Source organism: Ctenopharyngodon idella, chromosome 11, assembly GCF_019924925.1.
Source record: "Ctenopharyngodon idella isolate HZGC_01 chromosome 11, HZGC01, whole genome shotgun sequence".
Taxonomy (NCBI): domain Eukaryota; kingdom Metazoa; phylum Chordata; class Actinopteri; order Cypriniformes; family Xenocyprididae; genus Ctenopharyngodon; species Ctenopharyngodon idella.
This window is the reverse complement of record NC_067230.1, coordinates 17672422-17699884: the sequence shown is the minus strand read 5'-3', so window position 1 is coordinate 17699884 and position 27463 is coordinate 17672422. Positions and strand designations below refer to the sequence as shown.

The window sequence follows — 27463 nt, the reverse complement described above, 5'->3', positions numbered from 1 at the left end:
CGGTCTTCTCGACCAATCAGGATCAAGGGCGCGCGCAGCACAGATCTACAAAACAAAATGTCCGCCGATGAGTCACCGTCGATCCAGTGTGTTTATAACTAAAACATGAGGAAGAGTTCAGGCGGGAATGTGAATGGTATAAAATTTGCTTTTTTGTTGTTTAAATTCTGTTTAATACCCATAAATCCGATACAATTCTGTGCCAAATTAATCAAATAGACGGTTAATAGAATGAAGACTTCCACATGTGACGTGTTTTAAAACACTTAATTATTGACTGTGTGTCAACAAACATGAGATTCCCTCTCTTTTGCTGTATCAAAGGTCTTGTTAAAGCTCTAGTCCAGCAGAAGAGATCATCATGACCGACTGGAAGAAAATGAGCAAAGATGTGAGTGTTTTTATGTCAAATCAAAGATTATTTATGAAATACAGTAAGAAGCAGGGATGGTTAACTGTGAAATGTGTCCATAAACTACAAAAAATTCATTCTGGCATTTTTAAGAGAAATATTTTAAGTGCCAATTTTAATATTTTCACTTTAGTGTTTTGTTTATTAATAATTATTAGTGCTGTCAAATCGATTAATTGCATCGAACATAAAAGTTTGTAAATATATAATATTGCACCAAATTGTATAATTCTCATATTGTGTTTTGAGAGTTTTGGAATATTTTTCCTCTCCCCAAATTTGTCACTACCGAAACACAATAATAAATAATTTAATAAGAAGGGTTACATTGACCTATTAAGGTTTACTTCTACCTTGTAAATATATTTTCTTTAAGAGAGTTTTTTACAGGTTAATCAATAACAATTACAATTTTAACAATATTTTAAGTGTAATTTATGAGATTTGTTGTATTTTGAATCCAGTCTTTCTTTATAAAAGGCATACAGTTTATCAAACTGATTTCAAATTGAAGTATTCATTAGTTTGAATAAACATTAAACCAAACACTATAATAACATCTTAGTTGATCATTCAATATACTTTATTTTTGACAAAACATCCCATGTTTCGGTAGTGACAGTAATGTGTTGGTAGTGACCACATCACATTACACAATTTGAACTCACATACTAAAACACTAATGATTTGCATAACTGTACTAAAATTGTTTATTTCCCCCCCCCCAAAAAAATCCCTTTTGTCCCTACCAAAACAATGATGTCACTACCGAAACAGTCACGACTGAAACATGTGGTGAAGTTTCGGTAGTGACAATTTTAGATACAGTTGTTCACAGAAAAAAAAACAGTGTTATTGAATAACATTCAAAAAACAATGATGTCACAACCGAAACTTCACCACATGTTTCGGTCGTGACAATTTTAGACACTTTTGAGCCGCTCAAAGATGTTAATCAGCACATGGTTAGCTAGCACAGTTCTGAACAGTTGTACACACATAACTAAATTTTATAGAATAACTCCCAAAAAAGTTTGCTTAATTGCAGAAAAAAAGGTGTTTGTTAGTGACGTTCCTTAAAGCTACACGCAGATTTTCATATTTTGAACACATTTAACTCAAAATGATGGATCTATCTACTATGAAAGAGAGGGATGAGAGGGAGGGACACAGGAATATTTCCTGATCAAAAATGTAGAAGTGTGTTAAAATCAGTGTCAGCCTGTTTCGGTAGTGACGTGAAAATGCGGGACACGTTTTTTTTTTACATAAAGTTTCATTATTTAAAAAATAAATTTTTACTTTACTTAAAAAAAAAAAAAAAAAAAATATATATATTTTTAAAAACAACAATGGGGAAAATTGCAAAAAAAAAAACTAACTTATGTAACTTATCACGTAACTTATGAGTTGCAGTATTCTACGCTGTTTTATACTGCACAAATTTTCTCAAATATAAAATCGATCATCCTGATATAACATACATACGGTAAATTCACATACTGTGTACTGTACGCATGTTACATGCTGCAGAATGAATGAGAGCAGTATGCTAGTATGCATACTGTATGCTGTGCTGTAATCCCAGTGTCCTGCCAGCAGGGGCCGCTGTGTGTGTGTGTTTATCTGTGGGTGAATGTGTGTCTGGCTGACTCACTCACTCACTCTCTCACTCACTCGGGTGTTTTCGACAGGAGCTGGAGCTTCAGTACTCACCGAGTCGCTGGTCACACAGGATGTCCGCAGGTGACGTGATCAGAGCCCATGTGGCAGCTTTAAAATCAGGTGAGTGTGTGTTTGTTTACTATGATCTGTGTGTGTGTGTGTGTGTGTGCTGGGAGAAGGATGAAGATTGGACTTCATTTCATTCATGAAACACAGTGAAATACCTCATCTTCATCTAATACACCGTCATAGATGCTCATCCAGCGCAAAGCAGCATATAAATGAGCTTTGAGCACGTGACCTACATCTTTGACATGAGCTGTGCACGAGGAGCTGGACACTATTGACTGTGTTTACATGCTTTTGTACAGTAATACTGAATTTAGAGGTGTGTGTGTGTGTTTCCTGCAGGCACGGAGAAAGCTCGAGCTGTCACTCACACTTTGATTGACGTGCCGTATGGTGAAGGTGACGGAGAGAAACTGGACGTTTATATTCCCAGCAGCTCTAGTCCAGGTGTGTTACATTTATTATAATGAGTCTATAATTACATAACGAACGTCACACCAGTGTTATTTTCATTTTATTGATATTTTGAATTAGCGTTTATTTTTAGTTTTCATGTTATTTTTTGTCATTACATTAGTTTTATTTAAATATTGTTATTTATGTTTAATTTATTTTTATTTCAGTTTTAGTTAGTTTTAATAATTTTAGTGCTTCAACTTAAACTTATTTCAGTTTATTGCCAAGGCAACATTTCTTATTTTCATTTGGTTTAATTTTATTTTTCAAATAATATTTATTTTATTTTATTTCAGCTTTATTTTTTAAGAAATGTTTTATTTAATGATAATAACCCTAATAATAAAATAATAATAATAATAATCAGTAGGTTTTTTTTTTGTTGTTGTTGTTGGTTTTTTTTTTAGAAAATGGTAAACACATCTTTAGTTTGTTTTACTGAAGTATAATTAATGAGAACTGTATTATATGTTAATTTCAGATGTGTGTTAAGGGATAAATCACACGTCAATGAGTGAATCTCGTGTTTTCGTATTTTGCAAATTAGCTTATTAAAAGAAATTTAAGCCATTTTTAATACCATAATTTTAATGACAATTAACTGCATTTAAACTCCAAGTACTGTTACTGTAAAATATCTAATAAAATACTATTTCAGTACTGAAAATACTCAACAATTAGATACAGACAGTTGTATATTAAAAACTGTATTTTACAATTTGTATATGTGTGTGTGTGTGTGTGTGTATATATATATATATATATATATATATATATATTATATTGAAGTGTAATATATATAATACAATTGCACACACATACAATTAAATTTTTCTATATATATTTTAAATGTAAAGTACATACAATAAATAAATGTAAATGTACATTTTTAATGCAATTAAAAAAATGTCAGAAAAAAAAATATGGATTAGACTTAATTGTATTAAAAATGTACAATTACATTTATTTATTCAGCAATAATGTCACAGTGCATGAAATCGTAATGGTCTTAAAGATGCGCTTCATTTTAATAATCATTTCTTTTTCTTTTCTGGTGAAATGTAACCAGGACATTTCTAGATGTTTTTGTTGTGAGATTCACACTGTAAATCATTTAATTTATGTCTGATAAAGCATGTAAAGTTCCTTCTGCTGTTGGATATAAATCTCTGCATGTGTTTTTCTGTTATTAGCAGGTTATTATTAGTTATTACTGATTCTCCGTTGACTGTGTTTCAGATCTGCCGCTGGTGATTTACTTTCATGGAGGTTACTGGCAGTTTCTCAGGTCTGATCTCTCACTTTCTCTCTTGATTTCCATGTCCAGAGACATTTTCATGTGATTTTCAAACCAAATATCAGCATCAGAGCCTCACATTTGCATTGAGAGCATGTCCTCGTCTCACTGACACTCGCAGATTATTGATGTGTAATATAATAATCAGCATTAATCGTTAACTAACACTTATCAGAGGGTTAAATCATTATGATAATTTTTAAATATTCAACAAACTTTCTATATCAGTGACACTAAATCTAGACTGGTCTGTTCCGGGTCGCAGTAAGGACGAGTCCGGGTTCCTGGCCGTCCCGCTGGTCCAGAAGGGCGTGGTGGTGGTCGCCGTGGGTTACAGTATCGCTCCTAAAGGTACGGCTGACACGTGCTGATCTGAGCTGAAGAGAATCATGGGAAACGGATATGTTGTTTGTGTATGTCTGCAGGGAACATGGATCTGATGGTGTCACAGGTGCGCAGGAGCGTGGTGTCAGTGATCCAGCAGTATTCACACATCAGGTCCGTTCATGTGTGATGTAGAGGGGTGGCTGATGGGACGTCTGTCCTTCATGGTGTTTCTCTGTCCTTCTGCAGCGGGCTTTACCTGTGTGGTCATTCTGCCGGAGCGCACCTGGCTGCTATGGTTCTGTCCACCGATTGGTCCCAGTACGACATATCACCGCAAATCAAAGGTGTGTAGATGGACATTAAACACGATCATCGCCCTCTAGAGGTGAAGCATTACAAAACGTTTCGAAAGAGTGATGTCGTAACGAAGACTGAAATCACGTGACGAATCGCTGGCTCGAAACAAATGTTTCCGAAGCTTCGAGAAGTGTGTTTTGCCACTAATTGTGACATTTGGAATTTAAATGCACTCATTAAAATTCATCAAAATATCAAACATAATACAGTAGCTTTAAAAAGTGTGTTTGTGCATCTTTCTTTCCACTCTTGATTTGATATTTAGTCATTTCAGTGACACTTTGGAGCCATTTCTTGCCATTTGCTCTCAGGTGCTTTTCTCGTCAGCGGCATTTATGACCTGCAGCCCATCCTGTCCACATACGTGAACGAGCCGCTGAAGATGAACGAGTAAGTGTCTCTGTTTTTATACAAAGTCTTTGAACACATAACCATGTGATGCTGCTGCTATTTTTAAAGATCAGAAACCGTTCCCTAACCGACCTGTCAGAGCGGGTTATGTAACCCGAATGAAGTCGCTGGATGTGAGTTGTTTGTGTGATGATTTTGTTTCAGGGAAGTGGCGTTAAGGAACAGCCCAAGTCACTTCCTGTCGCAGCTCAAAGTCTCATCTTCTTCCTGTGACATCATCGTCGCTGTGGCGCAGAACGACTCGCCCGAGTTCCGAAAGCAGTCGGAGGAATACTTCAAAGTAAGTGTGACGTAAAGACGAGAAGGATGAAACGACATTTACTTCCCCACTATAATTGCATGAAGGTTTATGTGTTGGAGATGAAGTGTTTTTGATCTTTAGGCTTTGGAATCTGCCGGTCTTAAAGTCTCTTTTGAAGATGTTCCCAACACTGATCATTTCAGCATCATAGAGCAACTCGTTGATGAGAATTACCACCTCACAAAGGTTAATTGCCTTTTCTTTTTCTTTTTTTTTTCTTTTTTTTGTGTGAAAAAAGTTGCGATTTAAAATGCTATATATATATATATATATATATATATATATATATATATATATATATACACACACACACACACACTACCAGTCAAAAGTTTAGAAACATTATTATTTTTAATGTTTTTGAACGAAGTCTCTTATGCTCATTAAGGCTGCATTTAATTCATAATAAATACAGAAAAAACAATAATATTGTGAAATATTATTACAATTTAAAATAATGGTTTTATATTTTAATATACTTTAAAATATAATTTATTTCTGTGATCAAAGCTGAATTTTCAGCATCATTACTCCAGTCTTCAGTGTCACATGATCCTTCAGAAATCATTCTAATATGCTGATTTATTATCAATGTTGGAAACAGTTGTGCTGCTTAATATTATTTTATAACCTGTAATACTTTTTCAGGATTCTTTGATAATAAAAAGTTAAAAAATATCAGCATTTATTTAAAATAGAAATCTTTTGTAACAATATACACTACCGTTCAAAAGTTTGGGGTCAGTACTTTTTTTTTTCTTTCTTTTTTTTGAAAGAAATTAATACTTTTATTCAGCACGGATGTGTTAAATTGATAAAAAGTGATTTATATTGTTAGAAAAGATTTATATTTTGAATAAATGCTGTTCTTTTTAACCTTTTATTCATCAATGAATCCTGAAAAAAGTATCACAGGTTCCAAAAAAATATCAACACAACTGTTTCCAACATTGATAATAACTGAGTATCAAATCATCATATCAGAATGATTTCTGAAGGATCATGTGACACTGAAGACTGGAGTAATGATACTGAAAATTCAGCTTTGATCACAGAAATAAATCATATTTTAAAGTATATTAACATATAAAACCATAATTTTAAATTGTAATAATATTTCACAATATTATTGTTTTTTCTGTATTTATTATGAAATAAATGCAGCCTTAATGAGCATAAGAGACTTCGTTCAAAAACATTAAAAATAGTAATGTTTCTAAACTTTTGACTTGTAGTGTGTGTGTGTGTGTGTATAAATAATATAATATAATATAATATATGCAGAGTTGCACGTATCCGCCAAAAATGCACACTTCGGCCAAAAAATTTATATAGTTTATTATTAATAATAATAAATAAAAATATTAAACAAGAATAATTTCTATTGTAATATTTCACTTAAAATAAAAAAATTGACTATTTAAAATAATAAAAAAACATTTTATTATATTAAATTATATAAAGTATATTAATTAAATATATTATTATAATATAAAATAATAAAACAGCACAACTGTAAAAATACAACACTAATACACTTAATTTCATAATTTTCGATAATCACAGTAAGCCGTATCGCGATTTCAGTTTTAATTGTTTAGCCCAAGTTCATTTGATGTGTTTTTAAACTAGCTTATATTTATTACTGATCAGAATTTCTTCTTATCTTCTGAAGCTCCTACTAAAGATGATGGGGAAAAGTTGACGATTGTCAGATTACCCAGAATGCACTGCTCTGGAACAGACCTGTGAGTTGACCTCAGAATGACCTGACTCTTGGTCCAATCAGACACTAGTATTAATCATCATCCGTTTGTGTATGTCGGTACATTCAGAGCTGTGTAATGTTTTCTGCTGCGGTCACATGACTGTCTTTATAATGTTATTTAAATGTTTTTAAATGTACCATTTGATGATTTCAAGTGACAAGCAAATGTGACTCAGATGAGATGGATCAGTCACAAATGAATATAGCAGTTATTTGACATTAATTTGACACATTAATGCACGGTTTATTTGGTTGTACAAGAGTATTTTGTTTCAAGTTTTAATTGAATTGGCAGAGATTGGCTGCTGGAAAAACAGGTTTAAACCAGTCTAGCCCTGGTCAAACCGGTCTGGTTTGATGTTTCAGTGGGATTTTAGGTATTTGGTTAACTAATCACTCATCTTACCTGACTGGATTAAACATTTTTATCAAGATAACTCTGTGTGAATATGTTAGTGTGTGTGATTTGAGGCATTTTCTATTCAATAAAATGCTGATATGAACACAGTTGTTGTGATTAATGTTGTTGTAGTTGTGTTTGTTCATGTCACAGGCCGGTCCAGCAGATAATGGACATATTGTCCGTAAAAACAACACAGTCTCTGTTTTGGAGGAGCGTGTGTCTCTGAGACAAGGCAAACTCATTTTTTTTTACTCATTGTACACTTATAATATTCTTAACACTATTTCAGGTCTATTTTATGACATTAGATAAAAATCTAAATGCGTTGAATCTAAAATTACGTGTCTTGTTTTGGTGAAGGGTTAGCTCATGAATATTATGATGTTGCTTGGCAATTTTCCGGACTTTCGGGTTGCGTAACCTAATTAATATGTAAGAGCGAAGTCTTCAGTGATTGGCCAGCTAACTTGGCACTCATTTGCAGACGTCTGCTTTCAACCAATCAGCTAAGCATACTGGGCGAGCGTGGCGTTACGTAATTAATATTCAAGAGCAAAGTCTTCGGCGTCGCGTGCGATGGGCGGGGCTTCGCGTTACCGGTGTGTTGGCAGCCGGCGGTTCGTTTCGTTCTGAACGGCGGAGGAAACGGTGTCGGAAACACAGAATGGAGCGGGGATGAACTAACTCGTTATCACACAAGACTAAACTGAGAGAAAAACATCAGAGGAATACAGTAAGTATATGATGTAATTTGAAAGTAAATATTCAGGAAATTCAGAGCGTTTTTTCCTCAGTCTCACAAAGGGTTAAATTCGGTTATTCAGCAAAAAACTGCCGGGAGTTTCTTCAGTCTAATGTGCTTGTAGTTAAAATGACATTTTCCAAGAAAAGTCATTATATCATCGCCCGAGTCACTGAGGAAAAAAGAAACCATTTAAACGCTCCTAATACACTTAGTTTCGTTTATAACAGTGTTAAAGTCTCTTGATGAGGTTTATGTTGGGAGAAAAAAACTCCGTTTTAATACATCATTAGTAATTTTCCGCTCGGACAAACATTAAGAAAGCTCAAATCTTCCAGATTGGATATCTGTGATGAGATTTAATGCACTGTGTGTTTGTGTATGTGAGTAAATTAAGTAAATAAAGCTGCGCGTGTGTGCAGGAGATCTGCGCATGCGCGGATTACGGCACTTCCGGCCTTTTAAAGTTTAACTCTCTCCCACTGCAGCTGGGGTAAAGATGTTCTGAGTGATTGATTGCATGATCATCAAAGTTGGCAAATTATTACAACTTTCATTTATATTAACAAATACTGTAACATTATATCAAGAGTTTCAGACTTCACAGACTACCAGCTCGATTTATAATAACAGCTACGCATTATAATAACTTTCACTAATAACATGATCTAACATTACTGCAATATATAATGCTTAACCGTGTGTTAGTAGGAAATAGATATAAGTATTATTAACCCTTTCATGCATGAATTGACAACCTCAGGTTTTTTTTTTTTTTTTATCTAAAGAGATGTTGTATTAAACAATAGTAATAACACAGTAATACTGTTTTTTTAACAAATCAATGAATAAAATGATATAAAATCATGTGAAAACTGCAGCTTCAATTATTGCAAATGCAATTGAGTTTGTTTCTGCTCGACCTGCAGACAGAGAAAAACTTCATACAAGTTGAATGTCATGTGTCTTTGATATCAGAACATGAAGACGTGATACCATCAAAGATTTCTACAACTGGTGAAAGTCCAACTCTGTGGAAACCAGACTCCGACTATTTAGAAAACGCTCACGCTTCCTCTAGTCTACCAGAGTATGTCGATTTAAACTTATTAGCTGACAATTCTGATTGTTTAAAATAGACAAATTTCTACCGTAGCTCTCCTCTCTGAGAAAACCTTAGACTGAAATCTAAATTGATCTACTGATGTTTTCAGACTGTGAAAAAACTAGTGATCAGGTGTTTTCAAATCTCATCTGAAATGAGCAGTGTTGGGGTAACGCATTACAAGTAACGCGCATTAGTAATCTGATTACTTTTTTAATGTAATAAGTAACGCATTACAAGTAACGCGCATTAGTAATCTGATTACTTTTTGATATAATGAGTAAAGTAACGCATTACAAGTAACGCGCATTAGTAATCTGATTACTTTTTTGATGTAACGAGAAAAGTAACGCATTACAAGTAACGCGCATTAGTAATCTGATTACTTTTTTAATGTAATAAGTAACGCATTACAAGTAACGCGCATTAGTAATCTGATTACTTTTTTGATGTAATGAGTAAAGTAACGCATTACAAGTAACATGCATTAGTAATCAGATTACTTTTTTGATGTAACGAGTAAAGTAACGCATTACAAGTAATGTGCATTAGTAATCTGATTACTTTTTGATGTAATGAGTAAAGTAACGCATTACAAGTAACATGCATTAGAAATCAATTACTTTTTTGATGTAACGAGTAAAGTAACGCATTACAAGTAATGTGCATTAGTAATCTGATTACTTTTTGATATAATGAGTAAAGTAACGCATTACAAGTAACGTGCATTAGTAATCTGATTACTTTTTTGATGTAACGAGAAAAGTAACGCATTACAAGTAACGCGCATTAGTAATCTGATTACTTTTTTAATGTAACGAGTAAAGTAATGCATTACGAGTAAAGTAACGCATTACAAGTAACGCGTATTAGTAATCTGATTACTTTTTTGATGTAATGAGTAAAGTAACGCATTACAAGTAACATGCATTAGAAATCAATTACTTTTTTGATGTAACGAGTAAAGTAACGCATTACAAGTAATGTGCATTAGTAATCTGATTACTTTTTGATATAATGAGTAAAGTAACGCATTACAAGTAACGCGCATTAGTAATCTGATTACTTTTTTGATGTAACGAGAAAAGTAACGCATTACAAGTAACGCGCATTAGTAATCTGATTACTTTTTTGATGTAACGAGAAAAGTAACGCATTACAAGTAACGCGCATTAGTAATCTGATTACTTTTTTAATGTAACGAGTAAAGTAACGCATTACAAGTAACGCGCATTAGTAATCTGATTACTTTTTTAATGTAACGAGTAAAGTAATGCATTACGAGAAAAGTAACGCATTACAAGTAACGTGCATTAGTAATCTGATTACTTTTTTGATGTAACGAGAAAAGTAACGCATTACAAGTAACGCGCATTAGTAATCTGATTACTTTTTTAATGTAATGAGTAAAGTAACGCATTACAAGTAACGCGCATTAGTAATCTGATTACTTTTTTAATGTAACGAGTAAAGTAATGCATTACGAGAAAAGTAACGCATTACAAGTAACGTGCATTAGTAATCTGATTACTTTTTTGATGTAACGAGAAAAGTAACGCATTACAAGTAACGCACATTAGTAATCTGATTACTTTTTTAATGTAACGAGTAAAGTAATGCATTACGAGAAAAGTAACGCATTACAAGTAATGTGCATTAGTAATCTGATTACTTTTTTAATGTAATGAGTAAAGTAACGCATTACAAGTAACGCGCATTAGTAATCTGATTACTTTTTTAATGTAACGAGTAAAGTAATGCATTACGAGAAAAGTAACGCATTACAAGTAACGTGCATTAGTAATCTGATTACTTTTTTAATGTAATGAGTAAAGTAACGCATTACAAGTAACGCGCATTAGTAATCTGATTACTTTTTTAATGTAACGAGTAAAGTAATGCATTACGAGAAAAGTAACGCATTACAAGTAACGTGCATTAGTAATCTGATTACTTTTTTGATGTAACGAGAAAAGTAACGCATTACAAGTAACGCGCATTAGTAATCTGATTACTTTTTTAATGTAATGAGTAAAGTAACGCATTACAAGTAACGCGCATTAGTAATCTGATTACTTTTTTAATGTAACGAGTAAAGTAATGCATTACGAGAAAAGTAACGCATTACAAGTAACGTGCATTAGTAATCTGATTACTTTTTTGATGTAACGAGAAAAGTAACGCATTACAAGTAACGCGCATTAGTAATCTGATTACTTTTTTAATGTAACGAGTAAAGTAATGCATTACGAGAAAAGTAACGCATTACAAGTAACGCGCATTAGTAATCTGATTACTTTTTTGATGTAACGAGAAAAGTAACGCATTACAAGTAACGCGCATTAGTAATCTGATTACTTTTTTGATGTAACGAGAAAAGTAACGCATTACAAGTAACGCGCATTAGTAATCTGATTACTTTTTTAATGTAACGAGTAAAGTAACGCATTACAAGTAACGCGCATTAGTAATCTGATTACTTTTTTAATGTAACGAGTAAAGTAATGCATTACGAGAAAAGTAACGCATTACAAGTAACGTGCATTAGTAATCTGATTACTTTTTTGATGTAACGAGAAAAGTAACGCATTACAAGTAACGCGCATTAGTAATCTGATTACTTTTTTAATGTAATGAGTAAAGTAACGCATTACAAGTAACGCGCATTAGTAATCTGATTACTTTTTTAATGTAACGAGTAAAGTAATGCATTACGAGAAAAGTAACGCATTACAAGTAACGTGCATTAGTAATCTGATTACTTTTTTGATGTAACGAGAAAAGTAACGCATTACAAGTAACGCACATTAGTAATCTGATTACTTTTTTAATGTAACGAGTAAAGTAATGCATTACGAGAAAAGTAACGCATTACAAGTAATGTGCATTAGTAATCTGATTACTTTTTTAATGTAATGAGTAAAGTAACGCATTACAAGTAACGCGCATTAGTAATCTGATTACTTTTTTAATGTAACGAGTAAAGTAATGCATTACGAGAAAAGTAACGCATTACAAGTAACGTGCATTAGTAATCTGATTACTTTTTTAATGTAATGAGTAAAGTAACGCATTACAAGTAACGCGCATTAGTAATCTGATTACTTTTTTAATGTAACGAGTAAAGTAATGCATTACGAGAAAAGTAACGCATTACAAGTAACGTGCATTAGTAATCTGATTACTTTTTTGATGTAACGAGAAAAGTAACGCATTACAAGTAACGCGCATTAGTAATCTGATTACTTTTTTAATGTAATGAGTAAAGTAACGCATTACAAGTAACGCGCATTAGTAATCTGATTACTTTTTTAATGTAACGAGTAAAGTAATGCATTACGAGAAAAGTAACGCATTACAAGTAACGTGCATTAGTAATCTGATTACTTTTTTGATGTAACGAGAAAAGTAACGCATTACAAGTAACGCGCATTAGTAATCTGATTACTTTTTTAATGTAACGAGTAAAGTAATGCATTACGAGAAAAGTAACGCATTACAAGTAATGTGCATTAGTAATCTGATTACTTTTTTAATGTAATGAGTAAAGTAACGCATTACAAGTAACGCGCATTAGTAATCTGATTACTTTTTTAATGTAACGAGTAAAGTAATGCATTACGAGAAAAGTAACGCATTACAAGTAACGTGCATTAGTAATCAATTACTTTTTTGATGTAACGAGTAAAGTAACGCATTACAAGTAACGCGCATTAGTAATCTGATTACTTTTTTAATGTAACGAGTAAAGTAATGCATTACGAGAAAAGTAACGCATTACAAGTAACGTGCATTAGTAATCTGATTACTTTTTTGATGTAACGAGAAAAGTAACGCATTACAAGTAACGCGCATTAGTAATCTGATTACTTTTTTAATGTAATGAGTAAAGTAATGCATTACAAGTAACGCGCATTAGTAATCTGATTACTTTTTTAATGTAACGAGTAAAGTAATGCATTACGAGAAAAGTAACGCATTACAAGTAACGTGCATTAGTAATCTGATTACTTTTTTGATGTAACGAGAAAAGTAACGCATTACAAGTAACGCGCATTAGTAATCTGATTACTTTTTTAATGTAATGAGTAAAGTAACGCATTACAAGTAACGCGCATTAGTAATCTGATTACTTTTTTAATGTAACGAGTAAAGTAATGCATTACGAGAAAAGTAACGCATTACAAGTAACGTGCATTAGTAATCTGATTACTTTTTTGATGTAACGAGAAAAGTAACGCATTACAAGTAACGCACATTAGTAATCTGATTACTTTTTTAATGTAACGAGTAAAGTAATGCATTACGAGAAAAGTAACGCATTACAAGTAATGTGCATTAGTAATCTGATTACTTTTTTAATGTAATGAGTAAAGTAACGCATTACAAGTAACGCGCATTAGTAATCTGATTACTTTTTTAATGTAACGAGTAAAGTAATGCATTACGAGAAAAGTAACGCATTACAAGTAACGTGCATTAGTAATCTGATTACTTTTTTAATGTAATGAGTAAAGTAACGCATTACAAGTAACGCGCATTAGTAATCTGATTACTTTTTTAATGTAACGAGTAAAGTAATGCATTACGAGAAAAGTAACGCATTACAAGTAACGTGCATTAGTAATCTGATTACTTTTTTGATGTAACGAGAAAAGTAACGCATTACAAGTAACGCGCATTAGTAATCTGATTACTTTTTTAATGTAATGAGTAAAGTAACGCATTACAAGTAACGCGCATTAGTAATCTGATTACTTTTTTAATGTAACGAGTAAAGTAATGCATTACGAGAAAAGTAACGCATTACAAGTAACGTGCATTAGTAATCAATTACTTTTTTGATGTAACGAGTAAAGTAACGCATTACAAGTAATGTGCATTAGTAATCTGATTACTTTTTGATATAATGAGTAAAGTAACGCATTACAAGTAACGCGCATTAGTAATCAATTACTTTTTTGATGTAACGAGTAAAGTAACGCATTACAAGTAAAATGTTACTTTCTCTACATTTTGAATGAAATCATGATTTTATGGTATAAACTATAATACATATACTATACTAAATATATATAATATAGTATATATATTTAGTATAGTATATGTATTATAGTTTGTTATAGAATGTTATTAATAGAGTTTTATAGTTGAACTCTGTCCGCTGGTCTGATTTGATTGATTCTGTGAGAGATTAGATACAGAGAGAACTTCATGTTCAATCTTGTTTTCAGTCATTTACCAAACAAATCAGCTTTTTTCCAAGAGAAACTTGACCTCAGATCTACACACCTTTAGAGGGGTTGCAAGAACAGTCTGTATAATTCATTATTAGAGCAAGTCTTTAATCTTCAGGTTGGTCCTGAGAACAAATGAACTCTTAAATCAAGTTTCACATTTCTGAAGGTATTACCGCTTTAGAGAACAAATGTGGTCTTGGATGTAATAATGAGGTGCTTTATGCAGTTTAAAGCTGTAACCTCTGCCACACTGCATCTGTGTGATTTGCAGGTTTTGAGTCTGAAGGTTGATGTGTATTTCAGTAGGTTAGGGTTCAGTATTTGCCTCGTCACTGTTGCGCGGCTCAGTGATCTCAGATGAGCTCTGGGAGGGACTGATAATAAAGACACAAGAGAGACGACAAACACTGAATGAACACCAGACATGAGAGGCAGAAAGAGAGGTAGAGAATCATTCATACTCTTCTTCAATGGGGCCTTTTGTTTATTAGTATTTTACAATTACTATATTAGTTTGTTTTTGAGAGAAAAGTGAGTTGTAATATTGGGACAAAACTGATCCAAGCTTCTAATGTGACTTATTTACTAAGAAAACATTATTTTTTGGGGAATGATGGAGTAATTTTATATTTTACATACAGTTGGATCCAAAAGTCTCTTTGTTTTTAACAGATTATGGTTGGCATAACTAAAATAAATATGAATTTGATTTCTTTTGCTTTTAAATGTACAACTTTAAATGTTTTTTTATGTAGGTTTCGTGCTGTTAGCTGAACTTCAGAAGAATGTTAATTGTTATAATGGCTAATTTTTTTTTAGACCGGTTGGTTCACCAGTTAATCTCTCACCTTTCACAGGTAAAGTCATGGTTGCTGTGTCAACGATTACATAACGAGTGCTGTGATTGTTTGAAAGGTTCGTGTGTGTCTTGTGTAAAGCCTGTTTTCTGATGTATTGACGCTCGGGGCCGCAGAAGCGTGTAATTCCTCAATGAAGCGTGTAGTAATGACTCGGGCAGGTTGTTAAACAGCCGTGTCTAGCGCCGAACTCCCTCGTGTCATCATTACGGTGATGTTTGCTGTTGTTTCAGTGCTGCAGCGTTCATGGGAAAACTCATCAAAATATTTAATGAGCTCAGACGTGATGTTTCAAGCCACATGCTCTTTACTGGACTTGATGTTCTTTTGGTTGTGCACCTGATTTTCATCATTTTATGGATGTGCATGCTTTCTGAGTGTTTATTTGAAATGCTTCTTTTTGTCTTACAGTGACCTGTGGGGAAAAAAGTAAATATTTAGCTGATGTGTTTTGTATTTCATGCATTGAGGCAGTCAGACATATTCGGTTTGGTATGATCAGCATTCCCTTTCCTTAAGGATCTGATTTGGGAATCCTGCGTCAGGAAATGTGATAGTCACACAGCTGAAGCACAGTAGACCAAAACTGAGCAGTGATTTGTGAGAGACATGTGAGAGATGTTTTATCATGGAACGATTGAATGATGTTTTTCTTCTCCGTGTCAGTAGGGAGCCGTGACTCCATGCACACCATGCGGGTTCCCGTTCATGGTGACTCCATGTTCTCCTCCATCACCAGCTCCGTCTCCGACCCCCGCTTCCGCTTCCGATGGCGGGCCATCACCGTGGCGACCCTGCTGGCCCTGGGCGTCCTCCTGTACCTGCACCAGACATCGAGCGGCTCCTCTGAGCACGGCTCCGACAGCCAGCGCTCGTGGCGTTCCAGCCGGGACGTATCGGGCATGATGGCCGCGGCCGAATCGGTGGACTCGCGTTACAACGACACATACCCGCTCAGTCCTCCGGAACACACGCCTAGCGGGATCCGCTACCGGATCGGAGTGATAGCAGACCTGGACACAAACTCGCGCGGCCGGAAGGACAACACGTGGTTCAGCTACCTCAAGAGAGGCCACCTGCTGGTGTCCGACAGCGGGGACAGCGTGTCCGTGGAGTGGGATCCGGACATGGTGGTCCTGGAGAGCCATCTGTCGGAGAAGGGCCGTGGCATGGAGCTGTCTGAGTTGGTGGCGTTTAACGGGCACCTGTACAGCGTGGATGACCGCACCGGTGTGGTGTACCGGATAGAGGGCAAGAGAGCGGTGCCGTGGGTCATTCTGACGGACGGAGACGGCAGCGTGTCTAAAGGTAAAAACGACTTATCATACACTATAAAGAATGAATTAGCTAGAAGACAATTCTATGATGCTGTACTGTCTTGCTACATGCTCAAAAATATGACCCTTTGACCTTTTTTGTGACCCTTCATTGCAGGTTTTAAAGCGGAGTGGCTGGCTGTGAAGGACGAGCGTCTGTATGTCGGTGGTCTCGGTAAGGAGTGGACGACCATCACCGGCGAGTTTGTCAATAATAACCCGGAGTGGATTAAGGTGGTTGGGTTTCACGGTGACGTGGAGCACGAGAACTGGGTGCCGCGATATAACGCACTGAAGAAAGCAGCTGATATTAAACCACCAGGTGAGTGGACAGCATTTATACACATGATCACATGACCTGCTGTGGGTGGAGAAACACAAACTCTGACGGGACGCTGACGTCCAATACACTTAATTTCTTAAAAAACTGAATGGGAAAAAAACTTCAGACTAATAAAATAAAACATAAATAATTATAAATTCACCTATGTAAACCTGTTTCTGGAAAATGTATGTTGTTGTTTTTTAAGTGTATTATTATATATATACACTGTCTTGTATATTATATACTATCTTATATAATATATACTACCTTATATATTATCTTATTAAATACTATCTTATATACTGTCTTCCTTATATATAATCTTATTATACACTATATTATATTCTTATATACTTTCTTATATATATTGTCTTATTACATACTATCTTAGTGTGTGTGTGTGTGTGTGTATATATATATATATATATATATATATATATATATATATATATATATATATATACATACTATCTTATATGGTATATACAAATATGCAATCTTTATATATATATATATATATATATATATATATATATACTGTCTTGTTATATACAATCTTATACATAAGAGTATAAAATATAAAATAATATAAAATATATAATATATAAGATTGTATATAACATAAGACAGTATATATAAGATATATATTATATAAGACAGAATCTATAGGATGGTATATAATAAGAATATATATATATAATATAGTGTTTTATTATATATATATATAAGTGCATAAGATATATATTATATACTATGTTATATATATTACAACAGTATATAACTTACTACATAAGATAGTAAATAATATATATATATATATATAGTATACATAAGAGTATATATTTATATATATGATAATATATAATAGCATATAATATATACTATATTATATATATTATTTACTATCTTATGTAGTATATTGTTATACTATCTTATAGATACTGTCTTATATATTATATATTCTTATATAATTATACTTTTTATGTTCTTATATATTATACAGTTATGTATACTATATTATATTATTTATGTTATATATGTTGTATATACTGTTATATATTGTTAAATACTATCTTAACTATCTTATATATTGTTATATACTAATATATATCTTATATATTATACTATTATTTTATATATAATATAAACTATTTTATATATATTATTTACTAACTTATAATATACAAGTATATATTATATACTACCATATAGTATGTTATTTTGTATATTATATACTGTAATAATGTGTGTGTGTGTGTGTGTGTGTATGTATAATGTTATATACTATCTTAATATAAATATAATCCTGAATCTCTTTCTTCCTTGTCTCAGGTTATCTCATCCACGAGTCGGCCGTGTGGAGCGAGCGTCTCCAGCGCTGGTTCTTCCTGCCTCGTCGTGCGAGCTCTGAACGCTACGAGGAAACGGCGGACGAGCGTCGCGGCACAAACCTCATCCTGAGCTGCTCGCCTGACTTCAGCCAAATCTCTGTGTCTCGCGTCGGCCCGTTGAAGCCCACGCTCGGCTTCTCCTCTTTCAAGTTCATCCCAGACACCGATGATCAGATCGTACTGGCGCTCAAATCGGAGGAGGACGCGGGGCGGATCGCCACCTACATAACGGCCTTCACACTGGACGGACGAATCCTGCTGCCTGATACCAAGATCGGAGAGGTCAAATATGAAGGACTGGAGTTCATATAGACAGAGAACGATCAATGATTGATCGACACAAGCTGACCGATCACATGAGACTCATCCATGATCAGTGGTGTCAAATAAAAAAAAAAAAAAACACTTTATTTTTTTAGACACAAAACATTGTTTTGCGTGACGGACGTCCTCAATGTTGGACACGACAAAGTGAAGGACGTCACTACAGAAGCTCAGGGGACTGAAGCAACGGGAAACAGATGCAATAATAGAGGAAATCTCTAACCAAACTCCAGAAATGTGTGCAGTGAAAAATGCACTGGAGCCTAATAATTCCAGTAATCGTCTTAAAAAATGATTTGCCTTTATTAAAAACTACAAAACCTCAAAACCTATTTTATTGACAACACTTTACAATAAAGTCTCGTTTGTTAACATTAGTGAATGCATTAGATGACGTGAACTAACCATGAGCAATATACCAATCTTTAAGATTAGTAAATATTAATAAATGCAGTATTGTTAGTTGATGTTAACAAATGAGACCTTATTGTAAAGTGTTGCTGTTTTTTTTTTATTTGTCGTGGGTTTGTGTTTTTAGTGTATGAACTACACTGGACATGTTTATGATACTTCTTTGATTTATGGCATTAATTAAAAGAGAATCGTGAGACATACAGATTAAAATGAATATGCAAATAAAGCTTTATTATTCATTTGAGACATTTTGATTTCTTTTAGGTGTCCTGCAGTACAGAACTGATTCATAATGTTATTAATTTATAACTCATGTTAATAAGTTTTATACAGATTTTCAAAACAAGCAAACACTCATGAATCAAAGAATCCAAACAAAAATCCACCTGAACATAAATTACCAGTCAGATGACTGTCTGTGTGTGTGAATGTGCAGGTGTCAGAGTTTAGTTCCCATGATGACCAGGTTTGTCGGAAGCCCTTCGACTTTAAGCACCTGAAACACGTTCAGCGTCTTGAGGAAGTCAAACATCCTTCTGTCATTGGATCTGAACTCGCTGAAAACGCCTTTAGACCCTGTGAAAACACATCCAGAGTATTTACACTCGGATTAAACGTTCCTCATGCCAAACGTTCGCCTGTTTTGCGTTGAGACACTAATGTTACGCTGTTCAACTCATGGAACTCAGTCATTGGTCGAGTGTGTTGTTAAACTCACCGCTGTCTCTCAGCGCTGACAGCACCTGTAGAATCAGACGCTTGGCTGCATCGTGATCAGGAACTTTCGAGTGGATCTGAAGGGCCATGACTGATGGGAAATCCTGCAGCATCGTCTCTGGATACTGGAGGAAAGACGAAGACATGAAAAACAAACATTAAAGCATGAAAACCTGTTCTAGTAGAGTCAAGGGCATGTGTTAAACGAACATCAGTACAAAAGTAAAAGGAAACGTCATAATCGATCTAGATGTCATTTCCGTACCTGAGATTTAGTCATGGCCGTCTTTGCATCACTGAGGGCGAACACGTAACCGCAAACCCCAGATGCATCCTCTAGTATCAGACTGCAGTTCTGCGACGGCGTCACGTGACCCTCGACCAGCCTGAGAGGAATGAAGCAGCAGTGAGCGAATGAGATTTGATTAAACGTTCAGTGACTAACTGAGATTCTCACCGGTCGCCAACCAGCTCGACCTTCTGCTGCGTCTCAGTCTGCATCTCTTTAAAGATCTTCATCACCTCCGGCTGAAAAACAGAGAACGTTGATACATTTTTTTAATGATCAACATTTAAATAAAAGTCATAGAGGTTTGCAGATCAGTAAAAGATGACAGAATGATCATTTTGTGTGTACTGTCCCTTTAAGAGCACGTCACCTGATCTTTAGGAGTGCAGGGCCGAATGGTGTACACGCGTGTGGCGGGAGGACTGCGGAACAGATCGCGGTTTCCATGCGACGGCAGCATCCTCTAAACATCATGAGGAACACAAACATCATCAGAACCCGAAGATCTAATCGCAGGTCAAAGGTCAGTGTCATACGGAAGCATACCTGGAATTCTCCAGACAAAGCGCCTCTGAAGCCCCACGGCTCTGGATCGTCAGTCAAAGCCAGACAAGGATGAGGCGTCCGCCCTCCTGCACCAAAACAACAGCAGACGCTTCATTACAGCTCGTTCAGGACAGGAGGTTCTTACATACGATTGGCTCTCGTCACTGACCCAGTGTTTTGACGTAGGCTTTGGCCATGGTGACGCCGCTCTTGATGTCACAGATGTAGTTGTAAAGGTCATAGAGGATGATCCTGTTGGGAACGTTGGACAGTCTGTTGAACATCTGGACTACAGCGCCGCACATTTCGTCAAACTTCTCAGCTCTCCGTCGCCATTCTTTACCCTGCAACGTGACACTTTCATTTGCTCTGGTTTTGAAGTAATTAAACTCACAGCTTCGTTGTTAAAGGATTATTTCACTTCAGAATGAAAATTCTTTCTTTCTTCAAGGTTTTTGAGGAAAACATTCGCCTACGTCACGCGTGACCTTTCCAACGTGATTATGTAATGCGTGGAGCATCACAGAGCAGTGCAAGACGAGCATTTGTGGTTAAAAAGTATATAATGTTTATTTTTTTTAGAAAATGTCTGATGGTTTCTCTAGATAAGACTCTTATTCCTCGTCTGGGATCATGTAGAGCTCTTTGAAGCTGCACTGAAACTGACATTTGGACCTTCAACCTGAAGTCCACTATATGGAGAAAAATCCTGGAATGTTTTCCTCAAAAACCTTCATTTCTTTTCCACTGAAGAAAGAAAGACATGAACATCTTGGATGACATGGAGGAGAGTAAATTATCAGGAAATTTTCATTCTGAAGTGAACTAATCCTTTAATAGAGAGAGACGCTGAACAGATGCAGGTAATTCACACACTCATCTCTCTCTCTTTCTCTTGATAATTATTCACATAAATACTATAATTCATTCATTCAAATAAATGTAATCCTGTGTCTGGTTAAAAGCGGACAGAATGCTTGATCTAACGAGCTGAATCTTATGAAAATAACCCTCATTTTTACCCTTGCGATCAAATATTGTGCTGCAAACCTCATTAACAGCTTTCAGCAGTCAATGTTGGCAAATTACCATGGTATAAGTGGGATAATCCATGGCTAGCTGTGCATTAAACCATTTGAAAGCCATTTTTCACTGTGTCTAGCAGGGTTGCCAGGTTTTTACAACAAAACCTGCCAAATTGCTACTCAAAACTAGCCCAATTACTTTTCGGGGGGTCCCCCCAGTAAAAATCGTGTCCCATGGGATAAAATCCGCATTTTTTGTGGGGTTCCCCTGGTAAAATTAGCATTCCAGTGGCTAAATATCATGTTATTGGGGTTGCTTCAACCCGCGGACATGAAAAACAACTCGCGGCAACACTTAAAGTAGCCCAATTCTGCAGGAAAACCCCGGACTTGGCAACACTGGTTTCTAGTGTTTTTGAAGCAACTACATGTTCATTTGAAAGCATTTGTCATGCAGGATGGCAAATCAATGTCAGTTTGATGCTTAAGGACCAATCAGAAAGAAGCAGGGGGCGGGGCAAGTGTTGCAATCTTCATTACAGATAAATGCCAACAAGCCTGCATGTTCGGAGCGTGTATCAAACTGCCAAAGTCACGCCCCCCAGTGGTGAACCACTGAAATTCCGAAACACTTATGACGTAACGCAGCTTCGTTTACTGAAATCATGTGACTTTGGCAGTTTGATACACGCTCCGAACCACTGATTCAAAACAAAAGATTCGTGAAGCTTCATGAAGCAGTGTTTTGAAATCGCCCATCACTAGAGATTGTCGAATAAAGTTATTTTGTTTTGTTTTTGCACACAAAAAGTATTCTCGTCTCTTCATAACATTAAGGTTGAAACACTGCAGTCACATGACTGTTTTAATCCTTTCTGGGCATTGAAAGTGTTAATTATCAGTGTGGCCTCACTGAGCCATCGGATTTCATCAAAAATATCTTAATTTGAAGATGAACGAAGGTCTTACGGGTGTGGACATGAGGGTGAGGAATTAATGGGTGAACTAACCCTTTAAATAATGTATGTTGGGACATCGGGATCATTATTATTATCATCATCTCAATCTGACCTTTTCAGACTCGTCGGCCGCGGCGCCGAACGCTGCAGCGTCACAGTTGGATCGCAGCCAGTGCAGCTCCTGCAGCATGACGAGGGCGGTGGGCCCGTGTTCGTACGGCAGGTAGAAGAGCTCCGACAGCAGCGTCAGGTCCGCCAGCGTCAGCGGCTCGGCCGTGTACAGCGGGTTGTCTTTGGGTCCGGGAACATAACCGTCCGTCTGCATCGGCTCCTCTTCAGACGCGTCTCGTTTAGAGCGGCCGCCGCGAGCGCCAGAACCTGACGACACAGGTACATCAATTCACTGAATCATATTTCACCCCAAAATAAGATATTTATTTAGCATTAAGAAAATGTGCCTATTAGGAAGTTAAAGGGGTACTTCACCGCTGGCAAAATGGGCTTTTCAATAAAACTTGGCTAGAAAGGCAAAAAAAACTGGTGCTAACTGACTAGAGGAAACAGAGAATAAGGCTGCTGTCTTCCCTTTTGCCTTATAGGTAGAAAAACTTCCATAATGCACTGGGCATGTTGCCATCCAAGGCCACGCCCACCGGTCTGCTCTGGATACGCTTACCAGAGTCAAAAACCGCCTTGCTTTAGTAGGAAATACTTCTTAGTAAACTTTTAGTCATTAGCAGGAGTGAGTTACTTTCGGTTTCCAGTGAAGTCCAAAAGCCTGGAGCTGTCAAAAGTGCCGTGTTTTACGTCATCCGGCGGACTATTGCTGACAAATAAACGTGAAATTCTCGGTAAAATGAGTAAACACTGAATATTTACATATACTACTGACAGTGTAACAATACAAAGCGGGTAGAAAATCGACTTTAAACTAAACGAAAGTGAGAAATGTTGCCTTGGCAAAATAAGTTTGCATTTTATTTCAGTTAATGTTTATTTCAAGTAATGAAAATGTTGGTATTACTCTGTTATCAATAACAACCCTGTCACGCATGATGTCAGAGATCAAACTGGAGTTGTGTCTTTACCGTCAGGTTGATCAGCTCTATTAAACTCCACCAGCCAGTCTGTGAGTGCGAGCTGCAAAGCCTCATGGGGGTTGTAGTCCGACCCCTGATCGTCTCCATCTGTGGAGCGATGACATCATTTCACAGACAGATGGAAAGAGAGAGAGAGAGAGACGGACATCAATACAAAACGCTCTCTTACATTTCAACCGAACACAATATGACATCTTTACCCATAGGAACGTCTTTCTGTGCGTAGCTGGACTTGCACCATGTGGCCAGCGTGTGAACCGCCACAAAATTGGGCTCAAATTCACAGTTGGGGTTGGTGAGGACGCCTCTGAGTTTGGGGATGAGCTCTGTGGGACGGTTCTTGAAGGGTCCCAGGAAGAGTCTCTGCGGGTCGTAGTCGTTGGCGTGGATGTTGTCCCAGATGACCGGCGGTCTCCTCAGAACAGCTGACACCTCCTCTATAGACGCCACACTGATGTCCTGCGACACCACCTTCGGCCCTGACCGGGACAAAAACAAATTATACTTACAAATACTTACACAAAATATTCTACATACTGATACAGTTATCCAAGGCAATGTGAATAAAGGGACAGGATATGTTACATAAAAGTATAATAGAGTGTCGGGTAATACAGATGTTTCCGACACTGAACGAGTCTCTCAGGTGATGATGTCACCTGTCCAGAGAATGTCGATCCCAGCGTTGAGTTTCTCTCCGACCGTGTTCAGATACGCAGACAGAGGGACACTGGGAGAGCAGAACACAGCGCAGTAATCTGCAGCACAAACAACGAGAAAATACGCTATAATTCATATATTTGTTTTAGAGATAATAGTTGTAACTGAACTGTGGAAAATACATATATATTATTTTAGTTTTATTAATATTGTAAGTTAACTTTTATTTTTATATTTTTAGCTTTCATGTTAATTTATGTTCATTTTTAGTCATTTGGTTATGTGCCTTAATTATTATTTTTTTTAATATTGCTATTTAGGTTTAATTTATTTTTGCTTTAATTAGTTTTAGTTTTTATTTATTTTAGTTAATTTTATTATTTTATCATTTATTAATATTTTATTTATTATTAATACTTTTTAATAATAGTTTTATTATTTTTATTTTTATATTTTGTTATATTTATTATTATTTTATTTATTATTTATTAATTTATTATTTATTTAGTTAATTTTATTTATTTTTTAGTTATAATATTTATTGTAGTTATTTATTATAGTGCTTCAACTTAAACTTATTTCAGTTTATTAAACTTATTACTTAGGTTTATTTGTATATTTAATTGTTTGTATATGTTTTTTGTTTGTTTGTTTGTTTGTTTAATGCAAATTTCCCTTATGGGATAAACAAAGTTTTACGTTACCTTAAATTATGATTATTTTGTCAAGAGAGAAACAGTATTATTTTAGTATCATTGATATACTATTATAGTTTTTGTTAATATTTTATATTCATTTACATTTCATTTCTGTTTTTAGTAATTTTGTTGTTTATGTCTACATAGTTTTTAGTAATTTTTAGTATTTATTTAGTTTTAGTTATTTTAGTACTTCAACTTAAACTACACAAAAATTAAAAATGTATATAGCTTAAACAAAATAAGTTTAGGTTTGTTTATATTTGATTTGATTTCAGTTATTTTATGATTTGTTGAGGATAATAAGCCTGTGTTTTACCGGTGGGGCAGAAGAGGAAGGTCTGCGGCTCCTCCAGGTGCAGAAACACCTCATTGGTCACGGACACCTGAGCTTCAGCGAATGAGCTGAAAGCTTCTTTATCAGCAGGACACATTTCTGTCTCGATGTCGTCAAACAGCAGCGCGAACGACCGGCAACCAAACCCACACACCTGCCCGGAACAAACACAATTACATTATTAAATAAAAATAAAATATTTGATGTTAAAGTGCCCCAGAATCGATTCGTCAGTAATTCAGTCTCACTTCCTGCTGAACCCACGTAGGTTTGTAACTAATTTGCATAATGCCCGCCTCTGGTCTTCATTGGCTGAACAGCGTCTCTTTGCCCCACCCTCAATCACTGTACTTGTATCCAGAGACTGGAAGAGATTGGTTCGTATGAGCGTTTGGATTCTGACCAATCACAGCAGAGCAGCTCTCAGAAAGGCGGAGTTTAGAAAGACTGAATCTTCGAACGAAGCGTTTCAGACACTGAGAGAAAAGAGCTGATGCTGCAGTGGATATTATGAGAAAATTAAAGTGTTTTTTGACCTTGGATGAATGTGAATCTGTTGTAGACTCTTTACAATAGCATAACAGGGGCACTTTAAATAATAATTGATGTTAGATTCGCCTTTTTGCACCTGGCTCAGTTTCCTCTTGAGCGCCGCCACCTCTTTAGGGTTTGAGAAGGTGATGTCCAGCCCGGGTGAGAGGGCGTAGATGAACTCCACGTTATGCTCCTTAGCAGCAGAGATCAGCGTCATGAGTTGATCTGAAAGACACAATCAACTTTTCAGTCTCAGCTGGAATAGAAATATAACCGAATGCAACATACGCCGCTTTGAATGCACATATTTCACTCGTTTCACCTGCTTCCTCCAGGGAATACAGATCTCTCCAGTACATCCTGTGCTTGTAATCATCTTTTGGAGCGTACAGATACGCGTTCAAGCCCCATTTCTGCTCCCTAAGAAGATAATAACACGCACACAAGTGAAATAAATGATCTGATTACGCCTGGTGGCATCTGATAACAGCGGTTTATTCACCTCCTGAAGAGCTCTTTCCTCTGGCTCATAGTCCACGGCCTCCCATAAAACCCTGCAGCACACAAAGGTCACTTCATACATGGACACATGATCGCTGTGATGCTTTAATATAACGTAAATTAAAATTACAACAAGAATACACTCATTTGCAATGTAACAGCAATGCATTTTTAACATGGTGTTTATAATGTATTTCTTTTATATGTCCTACATTCTGGATATTATTATTATAATGTTCCAGTACATATTTAAAATACATTTCGCATTAAGCTTAACATTAATTAGTTAGTGACTCACCCTCCACTACTCCACTCAGGAAGATCTTGGATTTCTTGGACATGATTCCTGGTTCTGCAGCGGATCAGTCAGATGTGACACACATGCAGCTCTTGAATGGATCTGAACTCGCTCGACGATCTTTCTCGATCTCCTGACACACACTCAGCTGTTTGGATTAATGTTTATGTTTATAATCTCTCCACTTCCTTATTGTACGCGTGGTCACACCGTCGCGCATGCGCGCTTCCTCAGCTGTCAAATAAACCCCGCCCTTCGCGTTCCGCCCCACTCTACAGCAGTTAAACGTATTTCACACAAATAAACGACTAAAATGTTATTAAAAGTAATAGAGAATCAAGATATATGAAATTTTTGCCGTTAGAAATGCTTGGAAATAGCAAACTGAAGTAAACATAAAGGTGAATTTAAATAATTTATCTGCTTTAGTTTGAGTGGATGTTCGTTTTCGTCACGTCACTTGCCGCCTCACAATAAAAAACAAAAACTTATAATTTGTTCAGAAAACATTTTTTTTTTTCATAGAATGTTCCAAACTAAGCATGTTTTCTTGGGAATATTGTTTTAATTTGTGAATTTATAGGTTTTCCCCGCTCCTTAAAAAAGCCCTCTAGCACGT

The 27463-nt window shown here is 35.6% G+C and overlaps 3 protein-coding genes across 8 annotated transcripts; 2 read left to right on the top strand and 1 right to left on the bottom strand.

The window, feature by feature from the left end:
• The first annotated feature begins 15 nt into the window (after positions 1–15).
• On the top strand, positions 16–7566 carry afmid (arylformamidase). The gene is made up of 12 exons (XM_051913226.1): positions 16–136; positions 325–391; positions 2107–2197; positions 2489–2593; positions 3842–3890; positions 4165–4250; positions 4325–4397; positions 4473–4570; positions 4895–4973; positions 5139–5274; positions 5377–5481; positions 6971–7566. Exons 2-12 carry the CDS (start codon positions 362–364, stop codon positions 6998–7000), a joined length of 882 nt encoding a protein of 293 aa, XP_051769186.1. The 5' UTR covers positions 16–136; positions 325–361; the 3' UTR covers positions 7001–7566.
• Positions 7023–19424, top strand: cant1b (calcium activated nucleotidase 1b). Of its 6 annotated transcripts, none has more exons than XM_051913221.1 (4): positions 7023–7043; positions 16077–16718; positions 16845–17048; positions 18384–19424. In XM_051913221.1, the coding sequence occupies exons 2-4, from the start codon at positions 16094–16096 to the stop codon at positions 18752–18754; spliced, it is 1200 nt and encodes a 399-aa protein (XP_051769181.1). In that variant the 5' UTR covers positions 7023–7043; positions 16077–16093; the 3' UTR covers positions 18755–19424. The 6 variants fall into 6 exon arrangements, with proteins under 6 accessions (XP_051769181.1, XP_051769178.1, XP_051769179.1 ...); XM_051913218.1 differs by lacking the exon at positions 7023–7043 and adding an exon at positions 8023–8199; XM_051913219.1 differs by lacking the exon at positions 7023–7043 and adding an exon at positions 8044–8199 and having other exon boundaries at positions 16080–16718.
• Positions 19385–27087, bottom strand: ogal (O-GlcNAcase like). The gene is made up of 16 exons (XM_051913200.1): positions 26845–27087; positions 26548–26599; positions 26368–26465; positions 26140–26270; positions 25494–25665; positions 24476–24574; positions 24017–24295; positions 23805–23903; positions 22829–23094; positions 20902–21076; positions 20733–20818; positions 20557–20649; positions 20355–20425; positions 20163–20283; positions 19899–20022; positions 19385–19756 (listed from the first exon to the last, which is right to left on the bottom strand). Exons 1-16 carry the CDS (start codon positions 26885–26887, stop codon positions 19620–19622), a joined length of 2046 nt encoding a protein of 681 aa, XP_051769160.1. The 5' UTR covers positions 26888–27087; the 3' UTR covers positions 19385–19619.
• Between the last annotated feature and the right edge of the window lie 376 nt (positions 27088–27463).